The sequence below is a fragment of the Mirounga angustirostris genome, unplaced genomic scaffold (genome assembly GCF_029215605.1).
Source record: "Mirounga angustirostris isolate CCGP_5_RB_7025 unplaced genomic scaffold, mMirAng1.0.hap1 SCAF_12, whole genome shotgun sequence".
Taxonomy (NCBI): Eukaryota; Metazoa; Chordata; class Mammalia; order Carnivora; family Phocidae; genus Mirounga; species Mirounga angustirostris.
This window is the reverse complement of record NW_026991720.1, coordinates 103,927,364-103,943,913: the sequence shown is the minus strand read 5'-3', so window position 1 is coordinate 103,943,913 and position 16,550 is coordinate 103,927,364. Positions and strand designations below refer to the sequence as shown.

General features: G+C 55.7%; 1 protein-coding gene across 12 annotated transcripts in view; it reads right to left on the bottom strand.

The window, feature by feature from the left end:
- Positions 1–224: 224 nt before the first annotated feature.
- The window catches only part of TNS3 (tensin 3), a 214,654-nt gene continuing 198,328 nt past the window's right edge, over positions 225–16,550 (bottom strand). For 11 of the 12 annotated variants that reach the window (XM_064575503.1, XM_064575508.1, XM_064575504.1 and 8 more), the window contains 4 exons: positions 8,199–8,367; positions 6,741–6,809; positions 6,612–6,638; positions 225–5,350 (listed from right to left, as the gene is read on the bottom strand). In XM_064575503.1, the coding sequence (XP_064431573.1) occupies positions 5,206–5,350; positions 6,612–6,638; positions 6,741–6,809; positions 8,199–8,367 (410 nt within the window). In that variant the 3' untranslated portion in view covers positions 225–5,205. The remainder of the gene's footprint in view (positions 5,351–6,611; positions 6,639–6,740; positions 6,810–8,198; positions 8,368–16,550) is intronic. The other variant, XR_010406632.1, reaches the window with a different exon arrangement.

The window sequence follows — 16,550 nt, the reverse complement described above, 5'->3', positions numbered from 1 at the left end:
TGAGGCTGTGGTTTGGCGGGGGCACGTCCAGGGGGCTTCTGTCTTCCCGGGGGTCTCAGTCCCGGGGGACCGAGCCTTTATGACTGTAGGATGGGCGTCCTTGTGCCTAGTCCTGTCCTGTGCCCTAAAGTACACTTTGTCAGACATGAATACAGTGGTTCCGTTTTTAAAATTAATGTTGGCATGATAGATCTTTTTAAGTCCTTGTCATTTTTTAAGATTTTATTTATTTGAGAGAGAAAGGAGAGAGCACGGGCAGGGGGAGCGACAGAGGCAGAGGGAGAAGCAGGGGCTGAGCAGGGAGCCCGATGCGGGGCTCAATCCCAGGACCCCGGGATCATGACCTGAGCTGAAGGCAGACGCTTAACCATCTGAGCCACCCAGGCGCCCATTTTGTTTTGGTTCTTTTCTGCTGTATGAACAAGTCTTTCACGTGCTCCTGGAAGCCTTGTCGCCAGGTCGTCCCAGCATCCGATTCACCCTGATGTTGGCGGCAGACGACTGTCCTTTCTCACTCATGTTGCGAATGACCCGGTTCTTTGCACATGGGATTTTCCATCGCATCCGGGACCTTCTGGCTATCACGCCAGGAGGCTCTGCGTCCCACTTGCATCTGATGTGTCAGCGGACGGTGTCCCTGCTTGGGCTGGAGAACCAGCCACCGGGCGCTGTGCCCGTGTGGAAGAGTTCAATCACAGTGATGCCACCAGAATTTGGTCCCTGCGGTTTACCTGGTGCTGCAGCTCCCACGGTCCTGGTAGGGCTGCCCGGGTGCGGGTGTGGGCACAGGTGTCTCGGGTAGAAGAGGGGGAGCCGTGGCTCAGCTTCCCTGGCCTGGCCTTTCTGGGGGCGTCCCCGGACAGTGGGAGACACAGCATGTTTCCCGGGGGGGGCAGGGCTTTCTGCTGGTGTCCCCCCACAACCTCACTGTCTCAGATCCATGGGGTCCAAGAGGCCTCATGGGCCAGCTGGATTTTCGTGGCAGACGCCTTTTGTGGGCACCTTCCCACAAGCAAAGGGCTTTGGGGGCCCACCCCCCACCCCTACTGTGGCCCTGGACCAGGCTTGTAAACAGCATGCAGTTGGGTCGTGTTTTTTGGTTGTCCTCGCTCTGCTAAGCTCTGGCCTCTGATTCCTCAGGAACCTGAAGGCCATTCATTCTTGGATCTTTCACTTGTTACCAACTCAACAGCCTTGCCTCCCAAGCGTGTCCAGACACAGCCAATCCCCGTGTCATGAAGTGTCCCTCCCCTGCATGTTCCCGGGGCCCCAAGTCCACCTGCAAACTCTGATTCCACTTTGAGTCTGCTCTGTGAAATGTGACTCAAGGCCCTGGGGAAGCTCATCTCACGATCCTGGTGACCACACACATAACCCTAGGGAAACAAGGAACCACGATGGAGGATAGGACGTGAGGTCCCCAGTGGGCGGGACCAGGACACAAACAGTCAATAGACCCAGGGTCCCCAGTGGATGGACCTGGGCGCTCATCTCCAGTAGATCCTGGATCCCCAGTGGGCAGGACCTGGGCACCCATCACTAACAGATCCACAGGTCGGGGTCCCGAGTGGCCAGGGCCTGGGTACCGTTCTCCAGAAGATCCATGGCCGGAGGGGGTGGGACCCTGATGCCCATCACTAATAGATCCCGAGCCCTGAGTGGGCGGGACCCAGGTACCCTTCTCCCAAAGATCCACAGCCCAAGGGGGCCGGGCCCGGGCACCCATCGTTAGATCCTGGGTCCCCAGCGGACAGACCCAGGCGTTCATCACCAAAAGATCCAGGGTCCCCAGTGGGCAGGCGGAGGGCCCACCACTAATAGATCCAGGGCCCAAGGGGGTGGATCCAGGTGCCCATCTCCAATAGATCTGGGTCCCCAGTGGGTGGGACCCAGGTGCCCATCACCAGGACATCCATCAGTAGTAGCCGCTGAGCGATGAGCAGGGAGTTAATGTGCACATGACAAGCTCCCGTCCAGGCAAGGCCTGGTGGTGGCCGGTGCTCCCAAAATCCTCTGGGCTGACTCTACTGCCGCCCCCCGGAAACGTCCTGTTGGACGAGACTCTCCCAAGTGTGCCTCCTCGGCCTTACGCTCCTGGCTGGGGCCAGAGCGGTCACGGCGTTTCAGCCATGGGAACGGTCCTGCCCCAGCCCTTAGCCTTATGAGCGCTGTGACCCCCAGCCTGCAGTGGGGAAGGCAGAGCCTGCTGAGCCCAGTGACCGTCCACCCACTGGGGGCCCCCTGACAGCTGCTCAGGGCTTTAGGACACACAGCGCATGAGGGCCATGGGTCCTGTGTCCCCATCATCTAAGTCGGGAAGGAACTCAGCCAGGCAAAGGGAGCCCAGCTCCAGGAAGGCAAAAAGCCAGCACGATGGGCCCCCACCTGGCGGGGGAGCCCCCCCGGAGGCTGGGGAGCCCCACCAGGAGGGTGGCAGTGGGCAACACCTGCATCCCTCGAAGCAACAGGTGAACCCACAAAACTTCATATTCGGGTTCAGCCCCAACGCGGTAGACGCCTGGAAGGTCCCCTCGGGGGCTGAACATCAACACAGACCAGGTCCTAGGAGTAACAGCACGGCAATTAAATTCTTATTCTCTCTGAATATAATTTTTCGAAGGTCTCTGGGCGGAAATCTTAAAATATATTCCCAAAGGCCAAACATATGTGAATTTATAACCGAATCCAACGCTCCATAAAAAATCCACTTCAAACTCCCAGTGAAACACGTGCGTGACCCAAGTGCACACACGGACACACAGACGTACACGCCCTCTGGGCGCTTCCAGCCGACACAACTAATGTCTGCCTCGCCGAGGCTTTCCCGCGTGTATAATTTTATTATACTCTGAATAGAGAGGATATCTGAAAAGCAGAGAAAATGACTATACAAAGGGTTTATAGAACATTCATTTACATAACTGGATATATTCTTTACAATATAAGAAAAGTAAAAATACCCACTAATAAGCAAGGCAGCTAAGGAGACACGAGGTCTTGGACACCGAGGATGCACACGGCGACCCTTAAATTCGGTGTGACTCGCCGCGGGTATAGATTAACACTGGAGGAACACAGCGTCCGGTTAATGAGCAGGTTAATAGGACCCTGGCTGTGACGCGGTGGGGACCCTCGACCTCCCCGGGACGGGACCCCCGTGCCAGGGATCGCGCGGAGTGTCCCCGAGCCTGCGTGGGGGTGGGGGTGCGGCTTGCCGCGCTCTGAGCCCCCAGTTCGTGGATTCCTCTCGTTCTGTGTGATGCACGTGTAACACAGGAAGAAACCTGTCGTACCAGCTCGTCAGGAACCAGGGAATCGGCGTCCCTAGGCTCCGCAGAGGGAGCAAACTTCCCGACGCCCTGGCCACTGTGAGGAAAAGCCACAGCCGGCCGGTCTGTCTCACAGGCCAGGGAGTGCGTCTTCTTGAATGCTCTGGATAGGGACCGCACAGGAGGCCCCGATGCCCATATCGTCCACCAGCTTGTGCTTCTGGGCCCCACCCCCACCCGCTCTCCGGTCTGTAAACGAGCCCTCTCGTCCTTGGTCGGAAGGATGAGGGACCCAACCTGCGGTCTTTGGGTCAAAATGGGTAGAAGCCACCTTGGGATGAGGTGCCCCTTGGGGACGGCACCTCGGGTCCCCTTGGCTGAATTTCTGCCACGAATGGAATCCCAACATGCCAGCCGCCCCTGCCGAGGACCAGACCCCGGGGCCCCCGGGAGATACCAGTGCATTCCACACCAACACCTGTCGGGGAAGAAGGTCCGCGAAGACCAAGGCAGACATTTGGCACAGAAATGAGGCACTTATGTTTGGTGCATCGACAGGAGCTGCAGTGGACCCGTCCACCTGCTTTCACACACGTACGACACCCCCCTGCGTCTCGCTTCCAGCTCTGCCAGTCGGCACGTCCGTCTGACCCGCTTCACACAGAGAACTCACAACCACGTTTCCACCCCTGGTGTGGTGCCCGCTGGTGACTCGCGGGGGGCCCGAAGAGCTGATCTTGATTTTGGAAAGTCGGGCAGCTCCCCGGGCCCCAGAGCCATGGGGCACCCCGGCTGTGTGGGAGGAGACCGAGCCTCCCGTCCGCCGTTGTCAGCCCCAACTCCCACCCTGGGGGACACACAGGAGCCTTGGCGTGACCAGCACCCCTGATTCGGTCGCCCAGGAGATGCAGAGGAGTGGCCCTCAGCTCAAGAACAGCCTTGAAGGACTGAGATTCATCATCTTCCTCCCCTTCCTCCTCTGCTCAGGAGGCCAGAAACACATAGAGGCGGGGACAAGGGGCCAACGGCTCACAGAGGGCCGAGAAGTGGAGAGCAGGGCCGAGTCTCCACCCAAAGGTGACCCACCCTCCGGAAACTTCCTCCCCAGAAAGGACGTCACCCGCCGCCGCCTGGACCCGAACCGTCCATGGCAAGGACTGGGGTGGTACTGGGGTGGTCAAGGCTGCTGTGGCCGGCCTGCTGGGGACGCGGCCCTTGATCGTGGGCATGGGTTCGGCTTGGCAGCCCCCAGAAGTGGGACCCCGTCCTGCCCAGCAATTTATCATAAATAATTTGGCATAAGTAGAATATAAATTATATGAAAAGACATGTCGCGTCCATGTTCCCTCTGCTCTCACGGACAACATGCCGTTTGGAGCCGGAGCTGCCACCTGCCCGCCCGGCCGGGGCTCACGGTGCCCCTCCCCTGGGACTGGGTGGCCTTCCTGGTCCTCACAGCCATCACGTCACCCCCTCGCTCATGCCCCCAGAGTTCCGGAAGGGCCTGACTGGCACGAACCTTCAGCAAACATGCATCCCCTTCTCGGTGAGCTAGCGTGTCTGTCGTGGAGGAGAGAGGCCTCCCCCCGGGTGCTGGGTGGACAGGGGCCCTCCGTGAGGCTGATGGCACCACCGGCCACCCAGGGGCCACGTGCAGGGGCCGGGCGCCCTCCTTCCCACAAACGCCGGCGTGCAAGGAACATGGGGGCCCCTGCCAGCGTGGAGCCCAATTTCCTCCACCCGGGAAGCGCTTGGCCACAGAGACGTGTCAGTGAGCAGTCTTTCAGGAAAGGACAGCAGAAAGGGGGGCCATCTGTCCTCCTGTCCATGAAGCCGGAGGAGGAGCCCCTCGCCCTCCTGGGGCTGGAACGTCAGGCTGGCCAGTTGCTTCGCGGGGGACGCCCCAGCCCCGCTCGGGTCTCTGGCTGGGAGGGGCTCAGATCTTCTTAGGGGACCCGATCATGACCTTTGACACGAAGTTGACGATGGCACTTGCAGGCTGCTCGGGGTCATGCTCCGCGAATAAGTGGCACACATTGTCCGTGGCGCTGCCCTGTTTCCGGGCCACAAACCCGAAGACTCTGCAACAGGAAAGGGGGTGAGGCCAGAGCGCCAGCGTCCCGCAAGGCCCAAGTGTGGGTGCAAACCTCTGTCCGCTCCCTCCCTGCACCACCACAACCTCCACCCGCCACTCACCACCACCCAGCCAGACACCTGCCCACAGCTGTCCACCTCCCAAACCTCGCAGGGACAGCAGGTGCATGGCCGGCCACCACCCCAGGCCACTCCTGGCCGGAATCCTGCAGACGCGGGTCAGGGCAGGTCCCTGAGCCCCCACCCGGCCGGTGGCCTGACTCTCCCAGGGGAGGCCAGGCTCCCCAGGTAGCGGGGTGGGGCAATCAGATCACGTGGGGGCACAGGTGAGGGCCGCACGTGGCCACCCTCCCGCCCTTGGGGGCCAGAAGCTCTCCTCTCGGGCCTCCTACACCCCAGTTACAAACTATGGGCAAGTAAGGAACTATTAGAAGAATCGGAGCTGTTCTCCGAATGGGCTTTTGTGAGACCTGAGTCTCACGCGGGGACTCCCGTTGTCCCCGGGAAACTCTTTCTGCTCCTTCTTAAAAAAAATGAAGGATTCTTTTGTTCCAGGGGAGCGGTTTCCCAGCCATGAGAGGGACTGGCTCAAGGAACCCCGATGAGGTGGCACATTCCACGTGGCTGGGAGCGCCGTCAGCCCCACGTGTCAGAGCGTGGGGCCTCCGGGTACTTTATCAGATCCCAAGGCCAACAGGAATGTGAACCAGAGACGCTACAAGAGGATCTTTGTGGTCTGACCTATTCCTGGCAATCAGATTTAGGTTACATGGAGGAAACCGGGCTGGCGAGCGCCAACAGCTCCGAAAGGTTCTGGGAGCGCCCCTGCCTGGCGGGACTGGCCTGCTGTGGAGGCAGGGCAGGCGGAAACCGTGCTCCCCCTGCATCTGGGAAATGCTGAACACTGTGTCATTCACAGTCACACAGGGGAAGTCCTTCCTCCACCCTGACCTCGATGCACCTGCAGTCCACGCCCGCCCTGAACAGCCCAAAAAGCCATGCATTCGCCTCCACGCTATTTTCGCCACATACAGGTCCGGGGTATGTACTGTGCCTCCAGGAAAGAGCAAGCAGGAAAGTGAACCCCAGGAGGCCCTTCCTGCAGAAGGACACACTTTCGTTTGTGTTCATGGCACGAACCCGTTGGCATGGTTCCCTCATTTCCTTATGGGAAACCCTCTTTGGAAATCTGTACAAAGATGCACTTTGGACCGTGACAGGAAGGGCGCTGGCGTCCCGTGAACCTACCTCGAGCAGGGGCCATCCGTGATCCACCTTGCAGATTAAAAAGAAAAGGAAGAGTTACATTCACTTCTTTATTAATTTAACAGGCAAAGGATGCACACGCATCGCCTGAGACAAATACAGATGTCTTACTTCCGGTCCTGTGGATCCAATGCGCAGAAGATCACGCTGCTCACGGGGTAATGTCTCCGGAAGAAGAGCCTGTTGGGACACGGGGGGGGAACGCTCTGTTAGTGGGCGTGAGGGTGACAGGGACGCATAGCGCAGGCTCCCCCGAAGGAGAGTCGGGCGGAAACCGACTGGATTACTAGTCACTTGGAGAGAAGGACTGTGCGTACGCCCGTTAGAAACGGGCAGGTGGACGCGGGGCTGAGCGGTGCTGGAAAAGCTGGCTCTTGGCAAGAGGGACGCATACAGCAGAGTCACATCGTGCACCTGCCAGCCACACGGAGGTCGGAACCGAACCCCGGAGCCCCGGCATGGCCCTGGAGGAGAGCCAGGGAGCCCGGCCTTCCCGTGCTCGGCCCGAGAACCGCCGACCATGTCCAGCCACCGACCGTCTCCAGCCGAACTTTCCTCACTGGGGACACGGTGTCCAGTAAGGCCGTCCACTCTTGGGGACTGGAGCCCACATCAGACATGAGGAAGGAGCTGACGGCACACTGCGAACGTACAGACTAGCTGTGGGGTGGGCACAAGGGGCGGGTCGGGGCTGCCCCACCGGCCGGCACCAGGGGACTGGCCTTGTGCCCCGTGACGCTCCTGCCATCCCCCTGCTTTTATGGCCGATGACCTGGCTCTCTTATTAACCACACCGGGCTATTTCCAAAACAAATGAACAACAAGTGCATTGGAAATGTCTTTGACTCTGAGGTCAGGGGCTCCGTGGGGGAGGGAGGGGGACATGCTGCTGTCTGTGCACCTGACTCTGCTCCCCGTTTGGGCTGTGGCCCTACTATGTTCCCGGGACACCTGCTAGGTAGAACCCACTCAGGGACAGCTCTGCTGAAAGCCACCGAAATTATTATCTAGTATCTACATATTCAAACACCATCTAGATAACATTTAGTATTGTAACGTATTATACAACAGATGGTCATGAATAACTATTACTAGTATTAGTTGCTCTTAATATATAACTAATGGCTACATTACAATTAATTATCTAGATACTGGACTAACATCTAGCAAGCTCACAGTGTCACCCGAAACGGAACGACCACCAGTCAGATGTAACGACACCAAACCAAAGACGGGTGAGTTCTATCACAGTCTCCCAGTGTTTCGACAGAATCGAGTTCAAAGATTTTTGAGTCTAAAAATTATACTCGTGTGTGCGCGTGACACTCAAAGGTCCAAATCTCTCTCTCTCTCTTTTTTTTCTTTACAAGTTTACTGACTCCTAAGAAGAAAACGTCTGCGCCGAATGTCCACGGTTTACACGCAGCTCCTGGGAGGTCCTGAAGGACAGGGACGCGCCGAGGACTGACGCGTCCAGAGCCAGGCCCCAGGGACACACGGGCCGGCGGGAGGTCTGACCCCGGGTGCGCCCAGAAGCCCGCCCGCAGCCCGGCGCCCAGGCACACTCACTTCCTCTGGTTGTCCGTCAGGGTGATGCCCTGGGCCGACACCTTGAAGTGCACGACCGTACACAGGGGAGACGGCTCCTGCACGAGGGTGAGGCTCAGGGCCTTCTGGACGGCCTGGGGGCCCGTGAGCGACTCCATCTCCACGGAGTTCAGGTACCACACGTTGCAGGCTGCAAGACACCCAGGGAAGCAGGGTGTTCACTGGAGGCAAAGCCCTCGGCCCCCCATTCCGCAGGCGTGGACAGGGAGGGACCAGGGACACACGTGCCCCGAGGCCCCGTCCCGGAAGCCTCCCGCCGCCCCTGCCACCGTGTCCCCAGTGGGGCTGGAGACCCCTCCCCAGCCTCGGTGCGGGTGTGGGTCCACGGCACCACCGCAGGTCAGTAAACGTGCGAGAGGGAAGCCAGAACCCCAAAGAACCGTCCTGCACAGACTGCTGGAGGTGACGGCGCCCAGAGCAGCGGGGACGATGCATGAGGCGTATGACGTGGGGCAGAGGCTGCGTGAGGAAGGCGCGGGTCGGCCCATCCTGTCTGGGTCCTAGCCCCGCCCTGCCACGGGGCTGGGCTTCTCGGGGGGGACGGGGAGCAAACTGTCGAGTGTGAACAGGGCTTGGTAAACAGCCTGACGGCCCTCTGAGGCTGCACCCCTGCAGCTCATGCAGAAGCTGACATGGGACCTTGGGGCATGTGTGAGGTCGGTGTGTCCTGAGACACTCGGACTCTACCTACCGCTCGCTCCCAGCAGGAGCCACGGCCCCGCCTGGCCAGCGACCAAGAACGTGTCCCTCCCGGCTGCCACCACCCCCAAGAACAGAGCCGCCTGTGCCCCTGCCCTGCCGGATGCCAGGCTCCACGTGAGCGTCCGCGGCCTGTGAGCGGCTAGCCATCCACGGCCTCGAGGCAAATGCTGCGATTCACAGCTCATCTTCAAAGCCTGGGAAGCTCTGGGGTCTCAGAAGCCCCTGCTTCTGTGAGTAAGCCCCAGGTCTGCACCAAGTTCATCGGAAAACAAAGCTTCGCCCTTGATCCTGGGGTGCTGAGCATGACAAGCATGTCGGCCGGGGTCTCACCGACGTCACGGGGAAAAGCCACTGGAATCGAATCACTGCTGGAGCCACTGAAGAGGCCCAATGGGAAAGGCCCAGAATGAAGGGAAGGAGCAGATTCCAGAAAGCCTCCCGGGAACGACGCAGCCCAAGGCTGGAGAAAGGGGTCTTCAGCGAGAGCATGCACCGCACGGAGCCTGCCACGCTCACTGCAGGGAGCTACCCCACTTCCTCTAGAGGACACAGCCCCCGAACTCGCCATCAGTGGCAGTTTCCTCCGAGACCCCAGCTTCCCCTACGAAGTTCCCTGAACCACTCCCTAGCTCTTACCAGAAGCAGCTGGAGACCGCACCCCTGTACCGGCCGGAAATGCGCTGTGCCGCCAGGCAGCATCTAAAGAGAACTCTCCACCCCGAACACAACCGTTTCCGTGTCTCTGAGCTCCGCTAAGGCTGCTCATTCTGAGGACGATCCCTGCGTGTCAGGCCATGGCGGACACTTTCTAGAGACTGTCTCAGCCCATCTGCACCTGTCCCATGGCGGAGGAGGACACAGTGGCCTGGAGACCCCAAGAAGAGGTCCAGGAGCCTCGCAGCCAGCCCCTGGGCGTCCACGCCACCGTGTCCTGACACCCCAGCTCCATGCTGCTGCTGCAATGTCCACGGAGAAACTACGGAGTACCGGGCACGCTCGGTGAGAAGCGTCCAACGTTCCCGGGGTGCGCTGTGGATTTTACAGTGAGGCACGTAGGCTGTGTGCGAGCGTCCCTGGCCACAGATAACGCCCCCTGACAATGCCACATGCCCGTCCTGAGAGCAGACGCACCTTCAGAAGGTTGCACCTGTGCGTTCTCACCCAGAGGGACGCTCAGGGGTGGGCGGGAGTCGGAGACGCACCTGCTCCCTGCAGCTGGCTGGCATGGACCCGAGGGAGCGGCAGGGATGGTGGCGATCTGCACTCTAGCTGCCACCTGGACTTGAGGGGTTTACATGTGTCGCTTGGGACAGAGCGCATGTTGGCACATTACAACATAGCCACCCAGCGCCCCACGCCTGCCACACTCTGATGAAACATTGGGTCAACCTGGATGGCCCTTCTGGACAACGTGGTCATCTTTATCAGGAGGCTCAGAAGGGAAATCTTCCATAACCACGGTGGACGACCAGCCCAGAGGTGGGGCTATGGGAGCCTCGCGCTGACTTAGCGGGGAAACGGGGAGTGGCTCAATGAACCCCACACGGAAAACCAAGCAACCAGCAAATGGCAGCCACACCACACGTACAGCGACAAGAAGACAGGTGGCCACGGCCGACACTCCCGGGTGGTTCACGGGAAAGTCGGGAAGAGAGTGGGTCCTAGGATTTCTCAGCTCAAGGAGAACCTTTCTCTCTTCTCCTCTTCGTATTGTGTCTACACAAGAAGACGGACGTGAGCTGAGCCTCCAGGGTGACCACCTCACGACTTAGATAATCAAACCCTCTCGCCATGCACCGTAGGCCTGCACAGGGACAGTACGTCAACTATTTCTTAAACCCAGAAAACCGTTAGAGGTTGATGGGAAAGCAGAATAAAAACCATATTCATGCTACGATCACAAGTATAAAAAAAGAAGTGTGTGTGTACGAGCCGGAGATGGATGGGTGCCTGGAAACTTCAAGACCGCGTGATTTTCGGAGGGTGGATATTCTACCTTCGATTTCATTAGCGTTACTGTGATGCATTTCCAAAAACAAGAAGACAAGGAATTCTGATCAAACGACAGTGAAATCCCACAAAACGGGCACAGCCTGGGTCTGCGCCAGGACGGGCGGCCACCAACCCAGACCCCGTCTCCCCTGTGGCACCACAAATGGCCTTTTGATAAGGAGTCGGGGTTTGGGGAATCTCACCCCTAAAGGAGTCATTCCTCAAAGCAGAAGAGGGAAGCTGCCACTTGATAAAGCACACCTGGGGGCAGGTCTGCTGAGCCCACGGGTCCGTCCCGGAGCCCTGCTCTCCAGCAGAGGAGGGAGGATCCACAGGGTGGCTGATATTTGTCCACCCAGCCTGGCCCCTGTCGTCCAATTCCACCTGACACGTGGTCCCGGCGTGGGGTGGGGGGGTCGCCTTGTGGAGCAGGGCTGCCTCCTGTGAACGGGGCCGTGCCCATCAAACCCATGGGTACAAAGCCTCAGGAACACACGACCTCACCCAGCCCTACTGCGTCTGGGAACTTGGGTCCTAAGAGAGCAATGCAAGATTCTGAAAAAAGACATAAAGCAGAAAGGTAGCCTCCCATGTCTGTAGTACTGAGAAGCCAGAAACAAGCCAAATGAGCAGAGCAACCGTAAGGAGCTGAGTCACAAGATGGACCACCTCGCAGCCACTGAAAACGAGACCTATGTGGTGTGCAAGAAAAATGGGTGAACTTCTTACTCAAAGCGAGAAAAGGAAGAACATCCAGGGTGGTCTGGGAAACAGGCGTCTGAGCAGTTCACCTTCCCTCTCTCTTCCATGTCTCTTCCCTTTTTTAATAAAGATTTTATTTATTTATTTGTCAGAGAGGACGAGCACGAGCAGGGGAAGGGTCAGAGGGGAAGGGAGAGGGAGAAGCAGACTCCCCGCCGAGCAGAGAGCCCAATGCGGGACTCGATCCCAGGACCCTGAGATCATGACCTGAGCCGAAGGCAGACGATTAACCCACGGAGCCACCCAGGCGCCCCTATCCTTTTTTTTTTTTTTTGATTTTATTTATTTATTTGAGAGAGAGAGAATGAGAGACAGAGAGCATGAGAGGGAGGAGGGTCAGAGGGAGAAGCAGGCTTCCCGCGGAGCAGGGATCCCGATGCGGGACTCGATCCCAGGACCCTGCGATCATGACCTGAGCCGAAGGCAGACACTTAACCCACAGAGCCACCCAGGCGCCCCTATCCTTTTTTTTTTTTTTTTTTGATTTTATTATTTATTTGAGAGAGAGAGAATGAGAGACAGAGAGCATGAGAGGGAGGAGGGTCAGAGGGAGAAGCAGACTCCCCGCTGAGCAGGGAGCCTGATGTGGGACTCGATCCCAGGACTCCAGGATCATGACCTGAGCTGAAAGCAGTCGGTTAACCAACTGAGCCACCCAGGCTCCCCCCCCCTTTTTTTTTTAAACTTAAAGAACTCCTACTACTTTTATAAAGAAAATACACTTCACAACATGGTAAATTAAGGACACAGCCTAACACTGCTGGGAAATGTACCAGAGCTCTGGTCCTTCTTCCCAGGATGGACTGCATCCCGCAGCTTCAACACCACCAAGGAAGAGACCAAAAACGCCAACAGTCAGAGACTGGAACGACCCAGAAGGGCCTCAGTCACACGAGAGAAGGGGAAGCAGACGAGGGACCATGCACCCTCGCTGGGGACGCCCGCCTCTGCTAATGTTCCCGGGTGCTGCTTCCTCAACTTTATGGGGAGGGGATTCCACACAGGACAATTCAAGTCACTCACAAAATTTAGTTTAGGGGGGAAAAATCAGTTTCCTTGAGGTGATCACCAATGGGACAGTCTGTCTTCCTGTGCTTTTTCCAACAACCGTGGGGCCTCTGCAAGCTCACTGCTGCTTTGTTCTCACTCCAGCCACGGATCCGTGTCCTGATTCCACGCCTTGCCTTGTCACCCATGAAGTGAGCTGCACGGGTATTTAACCCCCTCAATGTGTCTTAGAAACATGAGGCTCCACCCTGTCGTGTGTAAATACTCAGCTCAGATGCTCACATGAGATCCCCAGGGCCCGCCTCAAGTCCTGGGAACTGCCATCCTTCAAAAAAGCAAGTCCTCCGGCATTACTCCATACCTGCCATATGTTCTTCAACAAGATTATCAAGTGTATCTAATAATGATAAGTTAGAATAGAAGGAAAAGCCGTAATACCTAAAAATAAGGGTCATTACGGTTCCTAATTATGATAAGCAAATTCACTGATCTATTTATTAATTGGACATTTATTGGGGAAAATGTTTGATAATCATGAAGCTTAAGGAGAAACACAACAGGCAGCTTGTCGTAAGATGATATTAAGCTAAGTGCAGAGCCTAGAGGCGTGTGGGCTGCAGTGCAACCCCAGGCTGAGAGCAGGGCTGCACCCCGGAGATATTACGGAGGCGCCCAGCCGAGGCCCGTGCAGGGAAAGGGTGAGGCCCCCACCACAGGAAAGGCCATTTTTCCTGGGCCGGGAAGGGCATTTTCCCGTGCAAACACAGCAGGACTAATACCACCACAACCTACGTGAGTGACCACGTTATGGTTCCCAAGGCAGTTTTCAACATCTGATTCACTTGGGTCTTCGCAGCCACGCTGTGGGGGGAGATCATTATCATCGATACGTCGAGATCCACATGGCTGAGTGTCCTGCCAGAGGTCAAAACCCTGAGTGGCAGAGCCTGGACTTGAACCCAGGACTGACACAGCCACGCCCCTCATTTTGGAGCTTCACGTTCCAACACGTTGCTGTTTGGGGCAAACCACGTCAGCTTCATTTTGGACACACAGAACGTATCCCTCAAGGAGGTCTGAACTGAAAAGAGTTCAACACTCATCCTTGTGAAACCAGAGAGATGAACTTTAGCTGGGCAACAGGCATAGTGATGGGGGGTTCCACAGAGAAAAGTTGCACAGAAGAACCATGCACAATGTACAGAGGAAGTAACAAGAAGAGAGCTGTAGGTTGCACTGACCTCCAACACGGAGCCACAGCTGTGAAGTATGCTACCAATATGAGGTGCAGAAAGGACGTATTTCTTGTCCAGGCCTCCAACCAGTCTCTGAAATTTCCTTCCCCAACCTTTCCGAGAGCAAACGTCCACCGTGGGGAACTCGGTTCCCTCACGGCTGCAGACCCACAGGAGCCCCATGGCCTCAGTCTTGTCCACAGCCCTCTTACTCTGGGGCCCCCAGGGGCTGCATCACATGCTGCAACAGCAAGTAGTGGGGCTGTATTTATAGCACGATGCAGAAAACAAGATTAATATACAAGTCAATCCCTTTCCAGTCCAGCACAAGACAATCACAGTTTGGGATTAAAAGCACAATACAAGGTACATTAGCAGCCCCCAAAGTGAAATACCTAGGTATCAATCTAATACAATTACGTACAAGAAATACTTACAAGGAAAATTATAAAACTTTGATGAAAAATATAAGATAGCTGAATAAATGGGAGAGAGAAACCATGCTCATGGATAGGAAGACTCAATTTTGTCAAGATGTCGGTTCTTCCCAACCTGATCTATAGACACTATACGATTCCAATAAAAATCCCAGCAAGTTATTTTGTGGATATTGACCAACTGATTCTAGAATTTATATGGAAGCAAAAGACCAAGAATAGCACAGACTGAACAAGAATTGAGGGAGACTGAAGGAGAAGCACAGAGTTGGAGGACTGACACTACCTGACTTCAAGATTTACTGGAAAGCTAGTAGTCGAGACTGTATTATTGGCAAAAGAACAGACCAATTGATCAATAGAAAACAACTGGGAGCCCAGAAATAGACCCACATCATTAAGTCAGCTGATCTTTCATAGAGGAGTGAAGACAACACAATGGAGAGGAGATCACGTCTTCCACAGAGGGGGCTGGGACAGCTGGACGCCCACGTGCAAAACAGAGACTGTAACACAGACCTCACACCCTTCCCAAACCCTAACTCACAGTGGGCCGCAGACCTGAATGTAAAATGTAAAAGTATACTTCCAGATCACATAGGAGAAAATCCAAGATGATCCAAGATCATCTTGGGTTTGGTGACAAACTTTTCAAAGACAACACAAAAGGCACACCCCATGAAAGAAAGAAATGATAAACGGGATGTCATTAAAACTAAAAATTTCTGCTCTGTGAGAGACAACGTCAAAAGAATGAGAAGACGAGCCACAGATTGGGAGGAAATATTTGCAAAAGATACGTCTGATAAAGGACTGGTCTCCAAAATATACAAAGAACTCTTAAAATTCAACAGCAGGAAAACCACCCAATTAAAAACGGACTAAATACCTTAACAGACATCTCACCAAAGAAGGTGTATAGGCGGCAATGATGGAGAGATGACCCATGTCACGTGTCATCAGGGAAATGCAAATTAAAACATCGATGGGATACCAATGCACACCTATTAGAACAGCCAAAATCCAGAACCCTGATGACACCAAATGCTGGTGAAGATATGGAGCAAAAGGAGCTCCCACCCATAGCTGGTGGGAATGCAAAATGGTGTAGCTCTTTTGCAAGACAATGCTGGTTTCTTGCAAAACTAAACATACCAGGGGCACCTGGGTGGCTCAGTCGGTTAAGCATCTGTCTTCAGCTCAGGTCATGATCTCAGCGTCCTGGGATCGAGCCCTGTGTCAGGCTCTGTGCTCAGCAGAGAGTCTGCTTCTCCCTCTGCCCCTCCCCACGCTCATGCGCATGTGCATGCATGCACGCTCCCTCTCTCTCAAATAAATAAAATCTAAAAAGCCCACAAAACTAAACATACTTTTAATATATGATCCAGCAATCATGCTCCTTTTTATTTACACAAAGGAGCTGAAAACTCACGTCCACACAGAAACCCGCACACGGATGTTACAGCAGCTTTATTCGTAACTGCCAAAAGTTGGAAGCAAGCAGGATGCCCTTCAGTGGGGAACAGATGAGTACACTGTGGTCCGTCCAGACAACATAAGATCATTCGGCACTAAAAAGCAATGCGCTACCGAGCCATGAAAGGACACGAAGGAAACTTCTGTCACTCAGGGACGAAGTCCATCTGAAAAGGCTACCAACTGTAATGATTCCAACTCTAAAACATTCTAGAAAGGGCAAAACCACGGAGACAAGGAAGGGGTCAACGTTGCCAGGGTCTGGAGGGCGGGGGTGAGCAGGTGGAGCACAGAGGATTTTTAGGATGACGAAAGCACTCTGAGTGATACTCTGGTGGTGGATACACAGCATTCTGCATTTGTCCAAAACCACAGAAGGAACACCACTGAGCGTGAGCCCCAGCGGAGACTCTGGACTCTGGGTGATAATGACGTAGGTTCACAGATGGGAACAAATGTACCCTCTGGTGGGGGAACGCCGTAATGGGGAACGTTGCACATGCACGGGGCAGGGGGTGTGGGGGAAACCTCTGTACCTTCCTCTTAATGTTCCTGTGAACCTACAACTGCTCTAAAAAATGTATAAAGTCTATTAATTTAAAAAACAGGTGCCCAGGCAAGCGCACTGTCTGGGGGTCTGCATCACCCTGGGTTGCAGGCAGCGAGGGCGAAACCATCGGCTTGCTGAGTCAGGCCCGTGA